Source organism: Carcharodon carcharias, chromosome 14 (genome assembly GCF_017639515.1).
Source record: "Carcharodon carcharias isolate sCarCar2 chromosome 14, sCarCar2.pri, whole genome shotgun sequence".
Taxonomy (NCBI): domain Eukaryota; kingdom Metazoa; phylum Chordata; class Chondrichthyes; order Lamniformes; family Lamnidae; genus Carcharodon; species Carcharodon carcharias.
The window spans coordinates 117,349,193-117,376,613 of record NC_054480.1 but is presented as its reverse complement, the minus strand read 5'-3'; the positions used below and the strand labels follow the sequence as shown (position 1 = coordinate 117,376,613).

At 42.8% G+C, this 27,421-nt stretch overlaps 1 protein-coding gene across 1 annotated transcript in view; it reads left to right on the top strand.

Moving 5' to 3' along the window:
- The window catches only part of fbn2b (fibrillin 2b), a 207,746-nt gene that overhangs the window by 4,521 nt on the left and 175,804 nt on the right, over positions 1–27,421 (top strand). The window contains exons 4-5 of the mRNA XM_041205515.1: positions 4,346–4,441; positions 5,385–5,480. Of these exons, the coding sequence (XP_041061449.1) occupies positions 4,346–4,441; positions 5,385–5,480 (192 nt within the window). The remainder of the gene's footprint in view (positions 1–4,345; positions 4,442–5,384; positions 5,481–27,421) is intronic.

Here is a 27,421-nt window from a genome sequence, read left to right as displayed (position 1 = left end):
TAGATGATAAAAATGCTGCTCACAGATTTTTATTTTTATTTTATTTAATAATGGAAACCTCATCCCATCCTTGGATGAGTTTTGATGAGAAATGCAAAGTCCACCTGGTCAATTTGCCCGTCTACCAGCCATATGGTTGGACGGGCCATGAAAAATCGGAAACAATTGCACCATTGATAGACTTCTATGTATTTACATTGCAGTCTTTCCCAAAATTTCGTATTATTCTATTTATGTGACATTTTTACCAATTTGTACATCTACATATCTATTCAAAACCGTGAATCAGTAAATAGCATCAAAGAACATAATTTAATCTGTAATTATAAATGCAGAATTTTTATTCACACTAATGCACAATATTAATTTTCAAAAGTTTATTTGTGAGGTAGGAAGGGGCAGTGCAAGGTTGAAGGTTCGCCTAAGGTGCCTAATACTCTTGCACCAACCCTGGGTACAGTACGCATTAGATGCCATGTAAATCAGCCTCTATATTGTCCCACTGAACACTCCAAGGTCAGGTACAACATGGGATAATGCAGAGTAAAGCTTCCTCCATAATACCTATGGTGGCATTACATCCAACAGACAGAGGAAACTTTCATCCTGCCATCCTGGGTTCAATTTGGCTCCTGTCTAACTCTGTCTCCCAATTAACAATGGCACAACAACTGAATCAAGGTAGAAATTAAAATAAGGACCATAAATTTAGGGAGATTTAGATCATAGAGTCTAGGTGCACATAGATTCAGAGATAAGTAAACTCTGCCACACTTCGCAGAACTACCAGCCACAAGAAATTCTACACTGCAGCCACTGTGTAGATATCATTATCTTTGCTTGTTGGACAAGAACATGTGGGCAGTTTTGGTGCAGAATGTATCTGAACTGGATAGTTGTGTGGGATTGCTGTCCTGCATCAGACATCTTGTGCCAGTAACAACTTTGCCTTCCCAGGAACCAGATCAAATTTCAATTTTCCACAGAAGGTATTTGCACATTGTACATAATGTTGTCGAGTGACTGGGTGCTTGAACCTTGATGTAACTAATGGAGTTTTTTTTTTGGCAACAGAATATGACAGCTTGCCCTGTCCTGTGTTTTCATTAGGCCATGATGACTCCATCTGTTTCAGAATCAGTTCATGAAGTCACCTAGTTTCTTATCCTACTTATTCTGAGTTGCTTTAGTGTTTAGTTCTGCACTGACTTTTTATATCAAAGATTTACAGGGCAAGTGTTGATCCCTCACAAAGGAAGTTCCACTCTCTAGTTAACACCAGGAGAAAGACAAGAACGTGATAGTTTAATAATTAACTTCCCACTGGCGGGTGAGGGTGGGGGGTCACATTTTGTCCCAGAGAGACACCTGCACAAGTAGTCAGAAAGTGAACATTTATCTTCACGTCTGAGTGCATTCCAGCTGAAGAAGAATTTGACCCTTTCAGGGATGAACATAGTCAGATAATCACTTTGCTTAGATTGGGTGGCTCAGCGCTCATGGCTTCTAGGCATGGTGAGAGGGGTTAATGGGCGAGAACTGTGAACCATTGCTCTGATTAGTGACAGCATAGAGCAGTCTGAGTCATAAGTCTGCAGTGAAATGTCAATGCAGAGCATGTTCTGCATCATGTGAACTGCAAAGCTAATTGTAACAGCCCTGTGGCTTCTTGGTATTTGAGGAATCTCTTGTCAGTGGTAAGGTAGAAGAGCAGAATTTGGTCAAACTCTCCAAGGGCTGGTGCAGTGAGTAGACTAATCATATGAGTAGGCTGTTAATATGAATTACAATCTGGAAATCACTTGGAGAGAGTTTATTTCCCAGGATGAAAGAAGACTTGCATTTATAGTTTCATGACCTCTGGTCATTCCAAATTGCTTTACAGTCTACTTTTGAAGTGTAGTCACTGTTGTAATCTAAGAAACATGGCAGCCCATTTGTGCACAGCAAGGTCCCATGAACAGCAATGTGATAATGACCAGCTCATCTGTTTTAGTGATATTGATTGAGGGATAAATATTGGGCAGGACAGTAGGGAAAATTCCCCCACTCCTCTTCAGAATAGTGCCATAGGATCTTTTAACTGAGAAGGCAGACAGGACCTCAGTCTAAGATCTCATTCAAAAGCCAGTATTCCAACAGCACTGCACTGGCTTGTCAGCCCAGATTTTTATGCTCAAGTCTCTGGAGTGGGATTTGAACCCACAACCTTCTTGTCTCAGAGGTACCCACTGAACCACATCTGACATTTGGCTATTTGAAACTATAAATTCACCTATCCATAAACAAGATGGCCATTTGAGTATTATTTTACACTATAAACAATTGCTGTGACTACGACTACACCCTGACATCTGTAACCTGCTTCTCACAGTCCCACTGGGATAAACACAGTAATTGTGGAGATCACAACAGGACAGAGTTAAGAACCAAGAGCAAGACACATTAATTCATTTGGAGTACTTGTGATTTGAAAGCCCATTATTGCAGCAACATTTTCTGTCCTTCAATTGATAACAGTCACTTGCTATTGTCATTTAGATATGATATTTAGTGAATATTCCTGGATACAAACATGCAACTATTATAAAGTACCATTAAAAATGAACAGATATTTGGTTAGGAGATATTGTGAGGCAGAATTGCTGTTTAATTCTGGTGTGATTTCATCAGAAGATCAGGAGAAACCTTGGAGAAACTGTGTAACAGGTCATTTGTGCCATTTCATCGGGGTTTCCACCAAAACTATAATGGGAGGTCAAGAGAATTCAATCCTGGTCTGTTTTAAATGGCTGGAACGTAAACATTAGATCAGTATTTAAAATGTATTTCCAAATTGTTCAATTCTCATCAGTGTGATGATAATTAATCCTAATTTAATATGTATAAAAAATCCCGAGTGGTATTTTCTTGACATTTCTGTAAAGTTTCAAAGAATAGTTCAGCACCGAAGGAGGCTGTTTGGCCCATTGAGTGTTTTCCCATTGTTAGGTATGGAAAATCAAACAAATCCAGCTGCATGCACATACAGAGGAATAGGCAATGTTCTTCTTATTATAATAATATGTGTTTGAATGATGGAGGGCTACTTCTCTCCTTTGTTATAACAGCTGGCAGCCATACTGTTTTCCCAAGGCATTAAAAGTATGTTAATGTGTCCCCCATCTGCTTGCTACAACCTTCCACCAGCAACCCACCAGCAACACCCCCCCACGCTCCCTTTCCCCATCCTCGGTCACCCTCTGGCCTCTCTCACCCACAACTTCTCCCTTAGCCCTTGAAATAATAATTCAAATAAACAAACACAAAGGTGTGAGCTGGATGAGAAAGCTCATTAAAGTAGAGGTCAACAAGTGGCTTCAAATGGCCGGTTCACAGCAGGATCCAAATCCAGCTTTACCTTGCCTCATTTATTTTGATTTCTATTCTCTTCCTCTCGATGACCCCTCCCGAGCTTGAGGACACACCAGCGTGCCTGTGTGTTAAGCACCACTTGGGTGGAATTTGGAGAGGAGGATTGGACAGGGAGGATCATGTGCCAATTATGGAACAGTCCTGATTTGCATTCCATTAATTGAAACAAAAGGAAAAGGAGTGAGATTCTGTTGCCAGCTTCTACCCTCTCTGTGAGATTGCCCTCTCTGCGCTCCAGTAAAGGTGAAAGCTTCCTCTGTGCTCCAGTCAGAAGGACAAATGGTGTCAGGATCAAGATGATCCATATAACCCCAAGGTTGCGGAGTGATGATCTAACTCAAAGTGATGCAGGTGGCTGACGTCCACCTTATCTCTCTCCAGCACTGAAGATCTCCTTTCTGCCCCGTTCCCACCCAGAAGCCAATTAAAAATAGAAAAACTGTAAAGAAAAAAAATCCAGCTCAGTTCAACTCCAAGAGGATAAAATACTCCTCCTTCGGTTGTTTTACTGTTAACACAATAAATCATTTGAGGAAAAGAATCTCACTCTGATCCCACCATTCCACATGATATCAAATTATCTTTAATAATCATTTTTCTCCAGTTTTAACTAAAAATGCACCTCAATCTACAATTATAGAAAATCAAATTCAGCAGAATCACTTTGACGAATAGGTTGCGTGCAGTCAGACACAGGTGAGGCAGAGTCAGAAGCAAAGAAGTTGGAAGTGAGCTTTTCGTTAACCCAATTTGCTGAGTAAGGATAGCCTGCAATAAAGTGATGGATTTTGAGCCTTACTGAGCATGTTTATGATGCATCCTTGAAGCCACGTTTGAGCACAGCTGCAGCAAGTGCCACATGTGAGGAAGGCAAATTGATTTCTGTCATTCTGTAAGTGCAGTCAACTGACCTGCTTTGTTCTCCTTGCAGTTCAGCAGTGTAATGTCAGGTGTATGAACGGTGGATCCTGCTCGGATGACACCTGCGTTTGCCAGAAAGGATACACTGGGACACACTGTGGGCAGCGTGAGTATCAACACCACACTCCTGCAAATAGACTTCATCTTGGATCCAGTGCATAGACAGAATGGAGAGGGCTGAAGAGAATGATGATCAAGTGCTTCCCACTCCTTACAGAAACAGCAGAGCTACAAGCAATTTCAGTCCATTCATTGGGTTAAACCTATCCAGAAAACAGCAGTGGTCTGTAGCTAATCATGCAGGGTTATACCTGTACATTAGTGATACAAGACCACCTCTTGCTTTTTTAACAAGCTCAGAGGATTGACTGCAGTTACATTGTGCTTTTAGCACCAGATGCCTGATCTGCATCAATGTCCAGCATGAGGGCTGATGGCAGTCTTTATTCTGTACAATAAGCACAATAACTATCCGTACTAGTGGTTAACCTTTCATATTTCATAGCTACACTGGTTGTGTTATTTCCCATATTCAAAACAATTACCGTCAGCTAAAACGGAAGTGAATTCCTGCCAAAATATACACAAGGAGCGCCAATAATTTCAGGTTTAGGCTAATATAATAAATAAGGCCTGGGGCGAACATTCTAATGTCTAGGACATACCTGATGGCAGGCCTGTGCCATTACCTATTGATGTAACCCATATGGAATGCAATTAAAGATATCCTATGATATATCTTCATGCCAATCTACACCTGTCATATTTGAAGTTATTTGGCACATCCTTCGTTGAACAAAAAGTTGGAAATTTCCAGGAAGCCATGATCGATACAAGGATCTGGCTTGTGCTGTATAAGTTTCAGGGCAATTTCACACTGACTTGTGCTGAGAATCTGTAATGGCTACATTTGTTTCTGTTAAAAATTGTATTTAATCTAAACCATATTTAATGCATTTGAAATGGTTGAAAAAAATCACTATTGTGTCTTTGTCCAAACCAATGATGTGGGCACATTGCCAACAGATGTCATCTCTTTCCCTTATTAGCTGTGTGCAAAAACGGCTGCCAGAACGGAGGACGATGCATTGGGCCAAGTCGCTGTGCATGTGTGTACGGGTTCACTGGACCACAGTGTGAGCGAGGTAGGACATGTTTCTATGTACTTCTGAGGCACAGTTCAGTTCTAGGTTATGGACCACATCCCTTGTATTTGGATGAATCTTGCAAGCCTTTATCATTGTGTGTGATTCTTTTCCCCGTAATTGATAGTGATCCTAGGGATCAGGCCCACTTCATTGCTGTCTGGCTGAACACCGTATTAAAAGTTTTTTTGGGGGGACTTTTTTCCTAAAATTGGCATCCCGTGAATTTGATACACAGACGTCAAAGTGTCATGGGCTGAATTAATATGATACAGGGAGGTGAAAATGTCACATGGCTGCAAATGTAGTGGACAGATGTAAAAGTGCCCAATAGTGTAAGCTTTCATGACCATAGCGCATCCCAAAGTGCTTTATAGCCAATGAAGTTCCTTTGAAGAGTTATAATAAAGAGCAAAATTACAAGAAATAAAATGGGAGTACAAAATAAATGCACAGAAAATGAAGAAAAAACATCGCTAGCTGTCCAACCACTTTTGTATTACAGACCAAGTGTGTTCCCCCCAGGGTCAGTGTGCGGAAGCCCAGGCTGAGTCCCCCAGGGTCAGTGTGCGGAAGCCCAGGCTGAGTCCCCCAGGGTCAGTGTGCGGAAGCCCAGGCTGAGTCCCCCAGGGTCAGTGTGCGGAAGCCCAGGCTGAGTCCCCCAGGGTCAGTGTGCGGAAGCCCAGGCTGAGTCCCCCAGGGTCAGTGTGCGTGTGGAAGCGAAATTCAGTTCAGGCACTTTTACACTTCAGCCCAATGTCTACAATTGATTTTCCTCATTCCCATCAGTTGCACGTCCTGGTCAAATGTGTATCTTCTGATTTACAGCAAGTGCAGCTAGCCTGGCAGTTTTTACCCTAAATGATTGGATCAAACTCCTTTGTACCCAAGATCTCTGAGTATTAACTGCTGAGTTAACATCAGTAGAGAGAGAGAGTCAATGACATAGGGCACCAGCTTGGAGGAGTTACTGATCCAAACACAAAATCGCCAACACTGAGGTTTGAGTTAGTGACATACATTGCTGGTTGATGGGGATTATGGAATTTGACCATGTGAGGATGCTGGATTAATGCCAGTTGAGATGCAGTCAGTAATACAAGCATGGAGCTGTTACTGAGTTTCACAGTGTGAGGGAATTGGGTCAATTAGTCAGGAAGTAATTTGCATCCTGCAATGTTTGAGATTCACCTGTCCATATTAAAGAAAAACTCAATATTTTGAGTGCTTGGGGAGAGGGGAGGAGACAGGTAGAACAGCCTCATGCAACTGTTATTGCAATGGAATCCCATGCAAATGACACAGTAATGTCCTGCAGCATAACAACTGGCTCCATTGTGAATTGTAGTGGCAATTATTTTTCTGTTATTCAGTTGGAGAGGTGATTTTTAAGCAGGGTGTTAAATGAAGAGACAGCAATTGAAAAGCAGAGGAGTTTAGAGAGGGAATTCCAGAATATGGGGACCAGGCAGTACTGACATACAGTGGTAGCAGTGTGTGTCGTATGCAAGGTGCACTGCAGCAACTTGACAGCACCTTTCAAACCTGCAACCTCTCCACCAAGAAGGATAAGGGCAGCAAATGTATGGGAACACCACCACCTCCAAGTTCCCCTCCAGGCCGCAGACCATCCTGACTTGGAAATGTATCCCGCTCCTTTGATGTCACTAGGTGACATTTCTGCATCTCCATCCCTAATAGCATTGTGGGTGTACCTACACCAGATGGAGTGCAGCAGTTCAAGAAGGTGGCTCACCAACACCTTCTTAAGGTCAATTAGGGATGGGCAATAAATGCTGGCCTTGCCAGCAATGCCTTTATCCTATGAAGGAATTAAAAAAGGCACAGAAATGGAGAAATGCACAAGAGGCCAGATTCAGATACCGATGCATGGCAGTATTATTGCATGGAGAAGGCTACATAGTCAGAGAGTTTAGATTATGGAAGAATTTAAGTGCAAGGGTGAGAATTTTAAATTGGAGCTATTGAAGAATCAGCTAATAAAGGTAAAAAGGACAGGGGTGAACAAGACTTAGTGCAAGATAGGAGAAAGGAATAGAGTTCTGGATGAGTTGACATTTACAGAGGGTGGAATATTGGAGGCCAGCCTGGACAGCATTGGAAGAGAATCATTTTAACCATCTTTCCAGTGGATAATTGACAAGACCTCATCAGAAAATAAAATCGGCTGGCGTTTAAAACAGGCTCCTGAACACATGTCCGTTTTCTGCTGGGCAGGCTCGGTGAAAATTTACCAAATGGTCAGAAGGCATGGGTGATGGTTTCAGTAATAGAAATATACAGTGTTACAGGAGTGGATTAAGGCAACTTTTGCAAAGTCAAGTACATGGAGTTGGAAGCTCAGCTGAGGAGTGAATAAGATGCCAAGGTTGCAAACTGTTTGGTTCAGTCTGAAAGAGTGAAGACAAAAGGATATGGAGTTCTGCTGTTGTTCGGTCATCTTGGAAGATATTGGGTCCCTTAGTCTTAACAAGAGATCTAGGTGAGGGCAGAGATCCTCTCTCAAAGTAACCTTTAGTTACATACTCAACCACATAAGGATTACAAAGCACCAGGACAAAGCCACTGTTCACCTCTCAGATCCTCCTCATTCTCTTCTGTGTGCAAAAAATAGTCTTTCTTATTTTCTCATTGCTGTTTTAAATAAAAGCTATTTTAAGTGCCTTGTTCCAGCTTGCAATTTAAAGATATTTTCTTCCCATCCCCTCAGGACCCAGTCCTGTCTGAATCTGCAAATTTAATATTTAAAAATCTTCCTATAGTAAAGTTTAGAATAGCGGCCCACTCCGGCCTGCTACATAATTAATTTAATAATACCATTTTCCTTATTTCATCAGTATAATTTAGAGCAATCCGGATTGAAAGTCTGCTGCTTTCATGTAATAATTCTGCACAAAGCCAACAATTAAATGGTGGACACCATTAATATCAAATAACCACTATTCTTATTTAAGAAATACAGTTTTGACCATTCCATTAAATTCCCACTAATATTCCATAAACTGTAGGGAAGCCCTCTGCAGTAAATGGTGGCTGCTTTTATCTTTATTTAGTAAGTTATCAGTGTGACTTGGTCCATCTGATATCCTGTCAGTAATGTGATGGGGGATGCACTAGTGTACCATAAACATGATTCAAACCCAGAGATAAGAACAAAGATAAAAACAAAAAACTGCGGATGCTGGAAATCCAAAACAAAAACAGAATTACCTGGAAAAACTCAGCAGGTCTGGCAGCATCGGCAGAGAAGGCTGTGGTACCCAGTGGTTTATGGTGGTAATTTATAGGAGATATACATGAGGTTGTGTTTCAGAAGAGCTGCGACTGGCTTCATTTGTCTCCAGTAAATACTTGCTTGTGCCTCTGGGTTTCAGGTGAGACACAGTTCCCATTGTTTTACTGAAGCTGCAAACTTTGTTCAGCAGCCTCTTTGAACGTGCTTATCTGTAACCTGGAGGCACTAGTGCCTCAGCAGGAATGTCTCTGCTACTTTGTTCTGTTCTGCATTAACATTGATACCTTGTGGGGCCCACTCCAAGGACTATTACTCTGGGGCTAATTACAGAAACTATTACTGAGCTGAGATGCAGTCCATTGATTAATACTCTGGTGGAGCTAACTACAGGGACTCTCTGCCTCTAGTGGAACTCACTCCAGGGACTATTAAACTGGTGGGGCTGATACCAGGAGCTATAACTGCGTTAAGACGCACTCCAACAATTATTACACTGGTGGGGCTGATTCCAGGGACTATTATTACTCTGGGGTTCATTCCATGGATTATTACTTCAGTGATAGCAGATCTTAAGATATTGCAGCTGAATATAAATGTGTTGATGCTGATCCAGCCTCTCTCTCTTCTCTGTATCATTATATTAATGAAATAAAATGGAACAAGCAAAAAAAGTGCAGAACTTTCAAGATGTAGCATTACTCAGTTTAATGCACAGCATTAAGATTATGAGCCTCTACATAGATGGGTGATTCCCTGATCCTGTCTGAGGTGTGGAGGAGGGTGGGGAAGGAGGAGGAGGTGGAGGTGGAATGGTGTGTTTAGTTAGTTGGCATGGCCTGGTGAAGGGACAATGCAATTTGTTTGCTCATAGTCCTCAGAACTTCACTGAGCTGGAATACTGCCTGCATTAACCGTTAGGTTTTCATTACACTATTGTTAGCTTTATAGCAGAGATGGATTAGGACTGGGATAAAGGATACATGTATCAGGATGTTCCTACACTAGAACTGCAGAGACAGGGATCAGGTTTTTTTCATTCATTCCAGTTTGTACCAGAGCGATTGGCCAAGTTCCAGAAGTGAAGTTGCTGATAGTGGGAAAAAAAATGGGCTTGGCTCGTAATTCCAGAAAAAATGTGGGGAATGTGCAGTCCAGTCAAATTAAAGACAGTTACAGCAGCTACAGACTGGGAACTCGCAGCACAATCTCTGGCACTCAGACATAGATTGTAACAGAGCCAGGCCCTATCTAATCTTGTGTCAGGACAACTGACAAAGTTCACGTGTCCCCAGCTGCAGGCAAAGAGCAATCTATGCTCCCTGGGATCTTGCAGAGATTGGATTGAAAGCTGACTGCATGGGATAAGGCACAATTTCCATATCAAACATGTTGCTGTTTCTCTCTGCAGCTCAAGATCCATTCATATTGGTCATTTGCAAACTTATCATTTGGCCTCTTAGTGCATTCACGTGACGTTTCCTTGCTCACTATTTTAATAAAGGCTTCACCTTGTTAGGTTATCGAAGTTTGTCTGTTAATAAGTACTGCTTTTAGGTTTATGAATTTTTGAGATAATGGAATAGGTGCAACAGGTCCAAGATGTGGGATGTTGGGCGGAGATGTCAAGCAAATGATTTATATGTGCACAAGGAGCCAGAGGTTGCTGTCAATGAAAAGGAAGACTGGTTATTAAAATTGTCATCAGAAATTCAAGCTTACTATAATTTTTACAGTCAAGGTGTTTTGAGAGATTGAGAAATTCAATCTATATGTAAAAGTTTATTGTGTAAAGTTCCCAGTAAATTCCCTTTATTGTCAATGTGAAGACACTGTGGGCACCATCTGTGACTGCACTGAGCCAATACTGTTTCTGCGGAAATAGCAGGTGCTGCTCAAAGCTACTTTGGCCCCTCAGCTTGAGGCTGTGAAACTTAAAGATGTTGCAGAGGAACAGTGTCAAGATATGCAATGGCTATGGTCAGTGCAGCCATCATCACTTTTACTGTAATAACTATAGGAGAAACTTAATGTCATCTCCATACACTGAAAAACAACAAGGACAGTTTACAGTACACTACATTTATTATATCTGAATTCCTTCAAGGACATTCCTGAGCAATGAGATGAAGTGCTGTATCAACCATTTGTCTTAATACCTTAACCATATTCATGAAAGTTGTCTCTGATGGTTATTTGATGTTCACATTTAGATTATTGCTAGAAATAATAACCAAGATATCAGCCTTGCCTCTTGAGTCTGAAGGTTGTTGGTTCAAGCCCTTATACCACCGTGGGCACATTCCATGCGGACACTTCAGTGCAGTACTGATGAAACATTGCACTGTCAGAGATGTCCCCTTTAAGCCTGGCATTAAACCAAGGCCCCATCTACACTCTTGAATGAACATAAATGATTCCAAGAATCTATTTGAAGAAGACTAATATCTCATTTTCTTTTTTAGAAAAAAGACATCTGGTTATATATCTCATCTCTGTGTTGTGGGATCTTGCTGTACACAAGTTCACAAGATTCCTACATTAGAATACTAACTATATTTCAAATAAAACACTTAATTGGCTAAAGGATTTAATGAATTGATTTTATGTATGCAAATTAATCCATATCATTTCATGAGCATAATTTATTAAATTTCTTTTAATGATACTAATTAATACAGAATAGTGAATGAACAGAACTTAATAAATACTGTTGAATGAATGCTGTTTAATGGGCATTATTTGGTGTGACATTGTTGAAAACATTAAAACAAATATCATTAACGAGCACAATTTAATAAACATGATTTATTGAAGGTCACGTAATGACATAATTTAATGAATATTGTTTAATGAGTTCCATCTAATGAATGCCATTTAATCCATGGGATTTGATAAGGGTCATTTATTGAAAGTCAGTTAATCAACACCATTTAATGAAGGCCATTGAATTAATGGGATTTAATGAATGAGATTTAATGAGGTCATTCAGTGAACAGATTTAATGAATGCCATTAAAGGAATGGGATTTAAGACATACTGTTTTAATGAATAAAGTTTAAAGCATGTCCTTTAATGAAGACCATTTAATGAGCAGGACTTAATGAAGACCATTTAAAGAAGACTATTTAATATTCAGAACTTAATGAAGGTTAATTAATGGACACTATCTAATGAATGAGAATTTTATTGAGGACAGCTTAATGTTCACTTAACAAATATAATTTTCGAAAAGATTTTAATAATTTTAATGAAGGTTATTTAATAAACATGGTTTGTTTGATACATGGTATTTAATAAAGGCTATTTAATGCACTGAAGTTAATGAAAAGCAATGAGCACAATTGGATGAATGGGATTAATGAAGGTTATTAATAAACATTGTTTAAACAATGCCACTTATTGAATGTGTTTTAATGAAGTCCATTTAATAAATAGGATTTATGGAAGGTTATTTAATGAACAAGACAAAATGTATGCCATTTAATAAACAAGATTTAATGAATTCCATTTAGTGAATGGGGAGTGGTGAACAGGATTTAACCAATGTGATTTAATGAGGCAATTTCATAAAAAGGATTTAATGAAAGCCACTATGATGTTGCTATCCACCCAATAATTCTTGCCCCCAGTAGTTAGAACACATAACCAAGACTGATTGCTTTAAAAATGGCAATTATATTAAAATTGCAACAGTCCCCATGAGCGCTACAATGTTAACCAGCTGGAAAATGAATCATGAATAGTTTTGTCCCTTTTACACGCACATAAGGGTCCAATAAAACAGTGTTTACTTAAAATCATGGCATGCTCTTTCCAAACATTTCAGGGAAAAAAACGTTTATTTTCTTTTTGTCATTCGGGATTCTATTTTTTGACCAATCTTGATGTGGAGAGACAAAACTCAAGACACAGTTGTGTACATGTTGACACTTTAAGCCAAGACACACAAAACTATCCCCTTGTCAGAAGCCCGTCTAAGGAAGCCTGTTGTCTGTGAGCTTGGCCCCATAATTAGCTTTATCTGTTATAAGAAGTCATAAGACAGCTCTTCATGATACAGGGAAAGACAATGAGGTAGGCTTTCTGCATGGTTGTATTCGGTTTTTGCAACACCTTACACCCCAATCTGCGAAAATTTAAGTGCAAATTATGTTCAATGCTACTCAAGTTTACATGATCTTTAGCTAGATGCCTGCCCATCCACAAAATTGGCCAACCCCCCATGATGAATTTAGTTGCCTGTCCATCCACAAAATTGGCCAAGCCCCCATGATAAATTCTTCACCATCGGGAGTTTCCGCTAATTACATTGGTTTGCCGGCCTTCATGGAGGATCCAAAAATTAAGTGGATATTTTGGATTATTTTAACTTTTGAATATAACTTTATTTTAATTTATTAAAACTGACGACAGTAGCCTAATATAACTAGCAACTGGTGTGTTCTGTATATTTTATTTTCAGTAATTTAAAATCTTGTTACTCCCAGGTGGGGGATTAACACTAATTAAAAATGCTTATTCTTTTGTGATAATATCCTACGTTACAACAGTGATTACGCTGCAAAAGTACTTGGATGCCTGTAAAACATTTTCTAACATCTGGTGGTTGTGAACAGCATTATGTAAATGCAAATCTTACTTTTCTTTCTTAATAGGCTTCTTTTCAGCTGTATTAATCAAACTGCACCAAGTTACTGATCTTAAATATCTCAGTTTTTAAAAAAGCAAAATATTTAAAAAAAAATAACTTAAAACACTCCTCAGTTGGTTCACGGCAAATTTTGCATTTGGTGATGTGCCAATGATTTTGTGCAGAAACTCAGAGGTGTGGTGGGGAAACCACTTCTCAAAACAAGGGAAATTTGTACCTAGATTGTTGGTTGCACTTAGTGGAACTTCTACTCCAGTGAGGGAGTCCTGAAATAAGCGTGTATAGAAAGAGAGATTGGACTGAACCAATGTCCTGGCTAAACACCGAGAGTTAAGGCTCCCTGGTGCACCTGGGAGTGATATGTTGCTGTTAGTATGTCTGGTTTGGTTTATACCAATAGAAACTTCTATATTAGTAGCAGTTCTTTAAGAATATGGAATGGGTGTAGCTCCAAGAATTAAACCCCCACTGATGGATACTAAACAAATATAGAAAAGTGTATTGCTGAAAAAAGAGACATGCTGTTGAAGCTTTTCATCTTGCGTTCATCAGGACAGATGAAAGAATGCTAAATTTCAAAGGGAGCAACAATTTATACCGTATGAGAAAAGGGTGCTGATTGGTTAGCAGGTCAACTCTGGTTGAGGCGTTGTCATGGAGAGTGCACCAGGGAACTATTGTCCCCCATGCTTTTGTTTAGTTCAAAAAAGACAATGCCTGGACATGTTCCTTTTGCCCATAGAGGACATGTTCCTGCGTATGAATATATGTAGCTTCTAGATGAAATTTGGCATTCTTCAGTCTGTCCTGATAAGTGCAAGACAAAAAGCTTCAACAGCATGTCTCTTTTTTAGCAATACTCAAGTTTTGTACTACCAAACGGCTATTTGCAAAGTATATAAATTGCTATATGAGTTGCAATACGATAAATAGTTTAACCTGAAACCTTTGTCATAGACCGTTCCTGTCTATTTTACTGGTATTTGTGTAGAAGGAAATTGCAGGAGGAAGCCTCTTGTGAGATAAATTAGAACGGAATACATTTGATCAAGGAGAGGGCATTAGCCTGCCACTGGGTGAATGAGAATGTTTGGTATACCATTGTTTTCTCTAGTTTTTGATAGATCCTACTGGATAATGATTGGAGCATGCTTAAGCTCAAAAGTGAAATGGGAGAGTATTGGAGATAGGATGATAACTTAAGCATATAAAGTAAGTTTATTATTAATACAGAAGTTTATTTGACCACCAGGCATCAACTGCCCTTTGACCGAATCTCAGCAAGTAGGCTTATAGAATCACTTGCTATTTACAAAAATACCCTTCCCTTAAATCCAAATATCTTTTTTTATTTCTTTTCATGTGCATTTAATTTTTATTCCCTTCTCTTTTGGAATTTCTGACTCAGACTGGGTACAGTTACCTGGGCACTAACTCTCACTGGGGTACCGGTCACCCTGGCGCTGGCTCTCACTGTGGTACCATTGCCTGGGTATTGACTCTTACTGGAGTATGGTTCCCCAGGCATTTCATCCCTCCATTATCTCAATTGATTGGCCCTTCTTCATGTGATCTCATAGTCTAAATAGTGAGTGTTGAGCAGGGGGAAATCATAGCTGCATCTGATGCTACCCACACCTAATACTCCCCACATGCATGCGTTTTCCAGATTAATTTTCTATGTGTTAAAGGAAATGGCATGAAAGCTAATTGTAGGGTGGAATTTTATGGCCCCTCCTGCTGGCGAGATTTTCCAGTACCGCCGAAGTCAACGGTGGTACTGGAAAACACCCTTGCCACGATGGGGCTGTAATATCCCACCCATACTGTCTCCAATTGAGATCGTCTAACTCACAGAGCAGGAACCAAGCTTTGCCCCAATATCACACTGGGGATGGTGGGGGGTGTGCGGGGAGGGATGATGGGGTGGTACTTTACCGCTTTTCTAACCCAAAACTGTAGAACTTTAAAAAGAAACAGATTTTGTTTAGATGTCAGGGAATGAGAAGCAGAATTAAAGCACCTCTACTTTTCCGTGTTGGATTGGGATAGTGCTGCAGAAAACGGAATGATGCTGAAAGTAGAAGGAATGCCTTCAAGCTGGTATAGGAGTTCCGCTCAGATTTCAAACTTTGCCGAAATAACTTTGATGTGAAGCTACATTTAAACCGATTACCAAGTGAAGAATGATGCAGATGTGGTTTAAATTGAGGGCTGGTAATCAGAAGTAATTGTTTCAAAATGTGGCCAAACCTTCAAGGCTCCTGGGGCAGCAGTTTTTGCACAATGTGCAGAAATATGTTGGAATTATGCTGCGTGCACACATCAAGGTTCTTAACCCTGTCTTGGCCTAAACACTCCCAGTGCAGTCTGCTAAACTCATAAACATAGAGGCCACATTTTTAAGAAGAAGGTTCTGCTCATCCTTTATTGTGCAGGAGAAGAGCCAGGTTTGCAATTCTGCACTTAGCATCCATGTTGTTGAAAGGTTGCTAACCATAGCTAATGCCATGATATCACTATGGGGCAAGGGAAGGAGACAGGCCCCAAGAGCTAGCTCGGCCAGTATGGGGCTTGAATCTACATCATTGGTGTTATTCTGCATCCAGCCAACTGAGCTAACCACCCCCCCTCCCCCCACCCTCCCAGAACTTTTCTTGTGCTGACATGTGCAAACAAATGGAAGGTTGTGCCCACAAAACAAAATGCTTTATGAAATCAGTGAGCCCTGAGACATTCCCTGCATCATCGGAGGTTAAGTCTGGGCATAAAACAGATAATGAAAGAAACATGAGCAGGAAAGGAGGAAGGGTCTCTGTGTTGGAGCAGGGATCTAGGCATAGGTTGGGCTAACATTGGGAGAGGATTGACACTGGATGACATCTTTTTAAACACCATTCCCTCCCCTATCTTTCAATCTGAGAAGCACTAAATTCACCCCAGTGCTTGAATGGCCTAGTTGGCCTGAAACATTTCGGGTGAGGATGCAATGCTAGGGTATCCCAGCAGCAGAAACATCAGCTGACAAATTGTTGGGTAGAACCCAACACAAGCAGTACCCTAGGTGGATCATGACTTCATCACAAGTATTGTTTACATGTCTTTTTTTTTCTTGCAAGCAAAGGATTAGGTCAGTCATGATTTTCCATTGTATGGTATTTTCAGTTGGAATTTGATAAAGTTTAAGAAACTCACGTTTGAAAATTTTCATTGTGACCAACCACAATCTTCAGGGTGGTGGAGGGAAGGGACGATGGCTTCATTTGAGGACAAGTGGTTTCTTGATGACAGGTTGATGGTCTGTAGAATGTATTTAACTGTGAAATACTGAATAATTATTGACTCCCAGTGTTACTAATTAACAGTAATTTAACGGCTTGGAGGTCACTATTGCAATCACTCAATCTAAAAAAATTTCTAGAAGTGTATAGTAATGGTTATGATTATTATTGGAGTCACCTGATCAGGATCAATACCCTATGGATACTTCACATGCACCAAGTGCAACACTGAGATCTCTTTGTATTATAACATTGGTGTGTGATCCCTTCTGAGACTCAGTATCGTATCATCTGCTCTTCTCTCACAACATTCCCCATGGCTCTCAATACTCAGAGCTGGGGTTGTGCACATCCCTATCCCCTTGGATTTACCATGTCTTTCGTAACCAATGAAGTACTTCTGAAGAGTAGTCAGCAGGGAACACAACAGCCCATTTGTGCAAAAGCAAGGTCCCACAAACAGCAACAGCAGAATTGCCAGTTAATCGGTTTCTACTTCAACAACTTTGTATTTATATAGCGCCTTGAACATGGGAAAAAGTCCCAAGTTGCTTTACAGGAGCATTAGGACGCCTAAGCCACATTAAGAGTTATTATAATGAGATATAAGCCACATAAGAAACAAACATGAGACCCATAAGGAGATATTAGGCCAGATGGCATAGAGGTATTGTCACTGGACTAGTAATTCAGAGACCCAGGTAAATGCTCTGGGGACCTGGGTTCAAATGTTGGAATTTGAATTCAGTTAAAAAATCTGGAATCAAAGGTCTAATGATGACCAGGAAATCATTTTCGATTGTCATAAAAAGCCATCTGGTTCACTAATGTCCTTAAGGAAAGGAAATCTGTCGTCCTTACCTGGTCTGGCCTACACGTGACTCCAGACCCACAGCAATGTGGTTGACTCTTAAATGCCCTCTGAAATGGCCTAGCAAGCTGTGAAAAGTCACAAAAAAGGAATGAAACCAGATGGACCACTCGGCATCGACCTAGGCACCAGAAACGACAATGGCAACCACAGCCCTGTTGACCGTGCAATGTCCTCCTTACGAACATCTGGGGCCTAGTACCAAAATTGGGAGAGCTGTCTCACAGACTAGTCAAGTAACAGCCTGACATAGTCATCCTCATGGAATCATTACTTACAGATAATGTCCCAGACGCCATCATCCCATCCCTGGGTATGTCCTGTCCCACCAGCAGGACAGATCCAGCAGAGGTGGTGGCGCAGTGGTATATAGTCGGGAGGGAGTTGCCCTGGGAGTCCTCAACATTAGCTCCTAACCCCATGAAGTCTCATGGCATCAGGTCAAACATGGGCAAGGAAACCTCCTGCTGATTACCATGTACCGCCCTCCCTCAGCTAATGAATCTGATCCTCCATGTTAAACACCACTTGGAGGAAGCACTGAGGGTGGCAAGGGCACAGAATGTACTCTGGGTGGGGGACTTCAATGTCCACCACCAAGAGTGGCTTGGTAGCACCACTTCTGGCTGAGCTGGCCGAATCCTAAAGGACATTGCTGCTAGACTGGGTCTGCGGTAGGTAGTGAGGGAACCAACAAGAGGGAAACACATACTTGACCTTATCCTCACCAACCTGCCTGCCGCGGATGCATCTGTCCATGACAGTATTGGCAGGAGTGACCACCGCACAGTTGTTGTGGAGACGAAGTCCCAGCTTCACATTGAGGATACCCTCCATCATGTTTGACACTACCACCGTGCTAAATGGGACAGATTTCAAACAGATCTAGCAACTCAAGACTGGGCATCCATGAGGCACTGTGGGCCATCAGCAGCAGCAGAATTGTACTTGAACATAATTTGTAACCTCATGGCCCAGCATATCCCCCACTCTACCATTACCATCAAGCCAGGGGTCAATCCTGGCTCAATGAAGAGTGCAGGAGGACATGCCAGGAGCAGCACCAGGCATACCTAAAAATTAGGTGTCAAGCTATAACACAGGACTACTTGCGTGCCAAACAGCATAAGCAGCAAGTGATAGACTGAGCTAAGTGATCCGACAACTAACGGATCAGATCTAAGCTCTGTAGTGCTGCCACATCCGTTTGTGAATGGTGGTGGACAATTAAACAACTTACTGTAGGAGATGGCTCCATACATATCCCAATTGTCAATGATGGGGGTGCCCAACACATCAGTGCAACAGATAAGGCTGAAGTATTTGCCACATTCTTCAGCCAGAAGTGCCGAGTGGATGATCCATCTCAGCCTCCCCTGGAGGGCCCCAGTATCACAGATGCCTGTCTTCATCCAAATTGTTTCACTCCACATGATATCAAGAACCAGCCAAAGGCATTGGATACTGCAAAGGCGGTGGGCCATGACAATATTCCAGCAATAGTACTGCAGACTTATGTTCCAGAACTTGCCGCGCCCCTAGCCAAACTGTTCCAGTACAGCTACAACACAGCATCTACCCGGCTTTGTGAAAAATTGCCTGGATACATCCTGTACACAAGAAGCAGAGCAAATCCAACCCAGCCAATCACCGCCCCATCAGTCTACACTCAATCATCAGTAAAGTGATGGAATGGGTCACCTACAGTACTATCAAGCGGCCCTTGCTTAGCAATAACCTGCTCACTGATGCCCAGTTTGGCTTCCACCAGGGTTGCTCAGCTCCTGACCTCACTACAGCCTTAGTTTAAACATGGACAAAAGAGCTGAACTCCAGAGGTGAGCTGAGAGTGACTGCCCTTGACACCAAGGCAGCATTTGACTGTGTGTGGCATCAAGGAGCCCTAGCAGAACTGGAGTCAATGGGAATCAGGGGCAAACTCTCCGCTGGTTGCACAAAGGAAGATGGTTATGGTTGTTGGAGGTCAATCATCTCAGTTCCAGGACATCACTGCAGGAGTTCCTCAGGGTAGTGTCCTAGGCCCATCCATCTTCAGCTGCTTCGTCAATGACCTTCCTTCAATCATAAGATCAGAAGTGGGGATGTTCGCTGATGATTGCACAATGTTCAGCACAATTCATGGCTCCTCAGATACTGCAGCAGCCCATGTCCAAATGCAAGACCTGGATATTATCCCGCTTGGGCTGATGAGTGGCAATTAACATTCACGTCACACAAGTGCCAGACAATGACCATCTCCAACAAGGGAGAATCTAACCTTCGCTCCTTGACATTCAATGGCATTACCATATCTCAGTCCCCACTATCGCCATCCTGGGGGTTACCATTGACCAGAAACTGAACTGGAGTAACCATCAAAATGTTGTGGCTACAGTCAGGTCAGAGGCTAGGAATACTGTGGTGAGTAACTCACCTCTTGATCCCACCCCCCAAATGCCTGTCTGCCATCTAAAAGGCACAAGTCAGGAGTGTGATGGAATACTCTCCACTTCTCTGGATGAGTGCAGCTCCAACAACATTCAAGAAGTTTGACACCATCCAGGACAAAGCAGCTTGCTTTATTGGCACCCGTCCATAAATATTCACTTCCTCAACTGCCAAATCACAGTGGCAGCAGTGTGTACCGTCTACAAGATGCACTGCAGAAATTCACTAAGGCTCCTTCCAAGCCCATGACCGCTACCATCTAGAAGACCAAATGCATGGGAACACCTTCACCTGCAAAGTCCCCTCCATGCCACTCACCATCCTGACTTGGAAATATATCGCTGTTCCTTCACTGTCGCTGGGTCAAAATGCTGAAACTCCCTCCCTAACAGCACTGTGGGTGTACCTACATCACATGTTCTGCAAGGTTCAAGAAGGCAGTTCACCACCATCTTCTTAGGGATGGGCAATAAATGCTGGTCTAGCCAGTGATGTCCACATCCCATGAATGAATAAAAAAAAGATCAATAGGTTGGGGAAAGAAGTGGGTTTTAAGGGGCGCCTGAAAGGAGGAAAGAGAAGTAAAGAGGCAGAAAGATTTGGGGAGGCAATGGTGAATCTATTAAAATTAGGTATCCTCAAGAGGCAGGAATTGAAAGAGCGCAGAAAGCTTTGAGGGTTGTAGGGCTGGAGGAATGTACAGAGATTGGGAGGGGCATGTCCAAGGAGGGCTAGAAATCAGGATAAGAACTTTAAGATTGAGATGTTACTTTACTTGGAGCCAAAGTAGCTTAGCAAGCACAGGTGATGAGTGAAAGTTTCTGGATGCGAGTTAGGATATGTGCAGCAGAGTTTTGGATGACATCAAGTTTATGGAGAGTAGAATGTGAGACACCGGTCAGGAGTGCATTGAAATAGTCAAGTCTAGAGATAAGAAAGAGATGGATAAGTATTTCAGTGACAAATAGAATCATGGAATTATAGAATGGTTGCAGCACAGAAGGAGGCCAATTGGCTTGTCGTGTGTGTGCCAGCACTCTGCAAGAACAACTCAACTAGTCCCACCCCCTGCCCTCTCCCCATAGCCCTTCAATTAATTTTCATTCAAGTGTTTATCCAATTCCCTCTTAAAGCCACAATTGAATCTGCCTCCATCACAATCTCAGACAGTGCATTCCAGATCCTAACCATTTGGTTGAGCAGGTTGGTAGCTGCAGAAAAATTGTGATGAATGGAGTGGAGACAGTAGGGATTTTGGAATTGCAGTTGTTAAGTGAATTGGAGGATAGGTTCATTTCCAGTGGCATACACAGAAAGATGTTGGATTGGAAAGGGACAGGTGGATGTGGGTGAAGGGTGGTACAATAAAGTGATCGGAGAGGCCTTATCCATGGTTGACATGGTGAAAATGGGGAGGCCATTTGAGATGACAATGTCAAGAGGATGACTGAAAATGGGTTGGGAAGTTTACATGGAGGGAGAGATGAAGAGAGGATAAGAGGGCAGTGAACTCAGGAGAAGGAACCTGATGACTTGAGATGGAGGTTGAAATCACTGAGTATGAGAAGTTCCTCCATACAAAGGCTGAGGGAGGAAAGCATTGAAGTTATTTAATTGAAAAAAAAACTTGTATACTACTTAGGGAGGCGGTAAAAAGAGGATTTTAAATGAGAGGCAAGAGGGATGGAACAAGGTGGTAATACTCAAAGGAAGAGAAACTGCCAGAGGAGAAAGAGATAGGATAAGGTCTGATTTGGTATGAATTTCTTGGGCACATGATAAGAAATCATGATTTAGAAAGTCTGATGCTACGGGGAAAGATTGATGTTAAAAGAGAACGAGTTAGACAAAGAATGAGCTTTTTAAAGAGCCTCACAAACTGGATGAATGAACCATTAACGAAGGTGATCCACGCCTCCAGGGCAAGATTAAAATGGAGGTCCATGGTCACCAGTGTCCTCTTAGGGCAGTGTACCTGAAAAGACAGAGAGAAATGTTGCCCGCCTACGTCCATGATTCCTCTGACACCTTTCGTCACATCAACAATTTCCAGTTCCCTGGCCCCAACCACTTCCTCTTCACCATGGATGTCCAATCCCTCTACACCTCCATCCCTCACCGGGATGGACTGAGGGCCCTTAGCTTTTTCCTCGAACAGAGGCCCGAACAATCCCCATCCACCACTACTCTCCTCTGTCTGGCTGAACTTGTTCTCACACTGAACAATTTCTCCATTAACTCCTCTCACTTCCCCCAAATAAAAAGTGTGGTTCTGGGCACCCGCATGGGCCCCAGCTATGCCTGTCTCTTTATAGGGTATGTGGAACATTCCTTGTTCCAATCCTACTCCGGCCCCCTCCCACAACTCTTTCTCCGGTACGTCGATGATTACTTCGGTGCTGCTTCATGCTCTCGTCGGGACCTGGAAAAATTTATTGATTTTGCTTCCAATCTCCGCTCCTCCATCATTTTCACGTGGTTCATCTCTGACACTTCCCTTCCCTTCCTTGACCTCTCTGTCTCAATTTCTGGTGATAGACTGTCCACCAATATCCATTACAAGCCTACCGACTCCCGCAGCTACCTCGACTACAGCTCCTCACACCCTGCTTCCTGTAAGGATTCCATCCCATTCTCTCAGTCCCTTCGCCTCCGTCGCATCTGTTCTGATAACGCTACCTTCAAAAACAGTTCCTCTGACATGTCCTCCTTCTTCCTTAACCGAGGTTTTCCATCCATGGTCTTTGACATGGCCCTCAACCGTGTCTGGCCCATCTCCCGCGCATCCGCCCTCACGCCTTCTCCTCCCTCCCAGAAACATGATAGGGTCCCCCTTGTCCTCACTTATCACCCCACCAGCCTCCGCATTTAAAGGATCATCCTCCGTCATTTCCGCCAACTCCAGCATGATGCCACCACCAAACACATCTTCCCTTCACCCCTCCCCAGCAGCATTCTATAGGGAGCGTTCCCTCCGGTCCACTTCTCCATCACCCCCTACTCCTCAACCCCCACCTATGGCACCTCCCCATGCCCACGCAAAAGATGCAACACCTACCTCTTCACTTCCTCTCTCCTCACCGTCCAAGGGCCCAAACACTCCTTTCAAGTGAGGCAGCATTTCACTTGCATTTCCCCTAACTTAGTCTACTGCATTCGTTGCTCCCAATGCGGTCTCCTCTACATTGGAGAGACCAAACGTAAACTGGGCGACCACTTTGCAGAACACCTGCAGTCTGTCCGCAAGAATGACCCATTTTAACACTCCACCCTGCTCTCTTGCCCACGTCTGTCCTTGGATTGCTGCATTGTTCCAGTGAAGCCCACGCAAACTGGAGGAACAGCACCTCATCTTCCGACTAGGCACTTTACAGCTTTCCAGACTGAATATTGAATTCAACAACTTTAGATCTTGAGCTCCCTCCTCCATCCCCACCCCCTTTCCGTTTCTTTCCCCTTCCTTTTGTTTTTTCCAATAATTTATATAGATTTTTCTTTTCCCACCTATTTCCATTATTTTTAAATGTATATCTTTTATGCCCTGTTAGTCTTTCCACCCCACCCCCACTAGAGCTGTACCTTGAGTGTCCTGCCATCCATTCTTAATTTGCACATTCATTTAGATAATATCACCACCTTCAACACCTTTTTGTTCTTCTGTCTGTGACATCTTTTGATTATCTGCTCCTATCACTGCTTGCTTGTCCCTACAACCACAACCCACCCCACCCCCCCACCTTCTCCCCCCCCACCCCACCTTAAACCAGTTTATATTTCACCCCTCTCCTAATATTCACTCAGTTCTGTTGAAGGGTCCTGAGGACTTGAAACGTCAACTCTTTTCTTCTCCACTGAAGCTGCCAGACCTGCTGTGTTTTTCCAGGTAATTCTGTTTTTGTTTTGGATTTCCAGCATCCCATTTTTTATATTTGGTCATGAATAACAGTGGTTTTCATTATTTAAAATATTAATTTTTTTTATTTAACAGAGGCCTGCAATCTTGCCTCTCTGATATAAGAGCCACACCACCACTGCAACAATCTGGGCAAATGGCGAAAGGTGGGGTGGCTTCATCTAGGGGGAAGGTGTTGTCACCCCTCAGCCAGGTTTCCATCAGTGTCATGTTGTCGATGTAATCATCCACAATAATCTCACTAATGGGAAGGGCTTCAGTCACAAACGATTGGCAATCTGGAGGGAGAGGGGCAGTGATAGTCAATCCACTTGCAGAGTCCACAGGGTTAACAGTGGGAGGGGTGAGTTGGGCAGGAAAGAGATTGACAAGCTGAGCCCTGAGCAGATGTGCCGAGTGGGAAGGATGGCAAGATAGTAGGATAGTGCACTTGGGTTTGTTGCTCAAGAGGAGGCAGAGATGTGTGTCTCGATAGGCCCTTCAGAGCACACTGTGAAGTACAGGGGGAAACTAGGATTGCCTGAGATGGAGGCAGGAAAGTAGAAAGATTAAGGAATACCAAGTAAGTCTAAGGATTTAGGAGGTCAGGGTCCTTGAAAGGGGAGAAATGAAAGGAGTCCTGTTGACAGGAGAAAGAGGACTAGGGGGTGAAAAGTTTACAGAAGAGGAGAAAAAATGCAGAAGTAGAAATGATGCACTTTGTAATGGGTTGGGGGGGTGCAGTGTTTCTTTTTATTCATGGGATGTGGGTATCGCTGGCTAGGCCAGCATTTATTGTCGATCCTTAATTGCCCTTGTTCAGACGGCACTTTAAGAGTCAACCACATTGCTGTGGGTCTGGAGTCACATGTAGGCCAGACCAGGTGAGGATGGCAGATTTCCTTCCCTAAAGGGCATGATGGACCAGATGGGTTTTTACAACAATTGACAATAGTTTCAGGGTCATCATTAGACTTTTAATTCCAGATTTTTTAATTAAATTCACCATTTGCTGTGATGGGATTTGAAACCCAGTCCCCGGATCATTACCCTGGGTCTCTCGAATATCAGTCCAGTGACAATACCACTATGCCATCAGTGTCCAATGTTTTAGATGTTGATTGAGAGATAAATATTGAATGGGATATTGGGGAGAACCCTTCTGGGATTTGGGATCTTTTACATGTATATCTGAGAGAGCTTCAGTTTTAACCTCTCATCTGGAAGACAGCACCTCTGACAGTGTAGCACTCCCTCAGTACTGCACTGAGTCAAGGACAGGTGCCAGCCGAGGTAACATGCTCAAAGTTACTATATTGGGACTTAAACCCACAACCTTCCGAGTCTGAGGTGAGAGAGCTATCACTGAGCCATGGCTGACACTTACGTAGTGCTCACAGTTAATAAATTATCTTAGTCCTCATGTCAGGCCCATCAAGAAGAGCTTGGGTGACTGTATACCACCTTTCATAGGGCTTAATCCCAAATACCAAGCCTTGTTGAAATGAAATCAATTTGAAACTCTGCTTTAAATTATAATTGAATGAAATATTGGAAATAAGTAATAGTGAATTTCATTAATTAAAGTATTAGTATTGTTTTTTATTTAACAGAGGCCTTCAATCTTGCCTCTCTGGTAAAATTGCACCCACTCTTCCCCAGTCTCTCCCCCAACCCTCGCCAATGCTGTTCATGGGATCAGAAATCCTGAAGGCATCACAGTGTGTATGTTTTGTACTACAACAACAGCACCTTGCATTTATGTAGTATCCTTAATGTAGTATAACATCTATGACAATGCACAGGAGCTTTATTCACCAAAATTTGATACTGAGCCAGGTTAGGACAAAAACAGAATTACCTGGAAAAACTCAGCAGGTCTGGCAGCATTGGCGGAGAAGAAAAGAGTTGACGTTTCGAGTACTCATGACCCTTCAACAGAACTGATCTTTCTTTACTAGGAGAGGGAAAATAAGCTGATTTAAGGTGGTGGGGGGAGGGGGGGGCGGGAGAAGTGGAGGGGGGGCTGTTGGGATAGGACCAGATCATCAAAAGATGTCACAGACAAAAGAACAAAAGAACACAGAGGTGTTGAAGTTGGTGATATTATCTAAACGAATGTGCTAATTAAGAATGGATGGTAGGGCACTCAAGGTATAGCTCTAGTGGGGGTGGGGGAGCATAAAAGATTTAAAAATAATGGAAATAGGTGGGAAAAGAAAAATCTATATAAATTATTGGAAAAGAAAAAAAAACAAAAGGAAGGGGGAAGAAACAGGAAAGGGGTGGGGATGGAGCAGGGAGCTCAAGACCTGAAGTTGTTGAATTCAATATTCAGTCCGGAAGGCTGTAAAGTGCCTAGTCGGAAGATGAGGTGCTGTTCCTCCAGTTTGCGTTGGGCTTCACTAGAACAATGCAGCAGGCCAAGGACAGACATGTGGGTAAGAGAGCAGGGTGGAGTGTTAAAATGGCAAGCGACAGGGAGGTTTGGGTCATTCTTGCGGACAGACCACAGATGTTCAGCAAAGTGGTCGCCCAGTTTACGTTTGGTGTCTCCAATGTAGAGGAGACCGCATTGGGAGCAACGAATGCAGTAGACTAAGTTGGGGGAAATGCAAGTGAAATGCTGCTTCATTTGAAAGGAGTGTTTGGGCCCTTGGACGGTGAGGAGAGAGGAAGTGAAGGGGCAGTGTTACATCTTTTGCGTGGGCATGGGGAGATGCCATAGGTGGGGGTTGAGGAGTAGGGGGTGATGGAGGAGTGGACTAGGGTGTCCCGGAGGGAACAATGCCTATGGAATGCCGACAGCGGGGGTGAAGGGAAGGTGTGTTTGGTAGGACTCCATCCCATTCTCTCAGTTCCTTTGCCTCCGTCGCATCTGTTCTGATGATGCTACCTTCAAAAACAGTTCCTCTGACATGTCCTCCTTCTTCCTTAACCAAGGTTTTTCACCCACGGTCGTTGACAGGTCCCTCAACCGTGTCCGGCCCATCTCCCACGCATCCACCCTCACGCCTTCTCCTCCCTCCCAGAAACATGATAGGGTCCCCCTTGTCCTCACTTATCACCCCACCAGCCTCCGCATTCAAAGGATCATCCTCCGCCATTTCCGCCAACTCCAGCATGATGCCACCACCAAACACATCTTCCCTTCAACCCTGCTGTCAGCATTCCGTAGGGATTGTTCCCTCTGGGACACCCTGGTCCACTCCTCCATCACCCCCTACTCCTCAACCCCCACCTATGGCACCTCCCCATTACAACGCAAAAGATGTAACACCTGCCCTTCACTTCCTCTCTCCTCACCATCCAAGGGCCCAAACAGTCCTTTCAAGTGAAGCAGCATTTTACCCAACTTAGTCTACTGTATTCGTTGCTCCCAATGCGGTCTCCTCTACATTGGAGAGACCAAACGTAAACTGGGCAACCGCTTTGCAGAACACCTGCGGTCTGTCCGCAAGAATGACCCAAACCTCCCTGTCGCTTGCCATTTTAACACTCCTCCCTGCTCTCTTGCCCACATGTCTGTCCTTGGCCTGCTG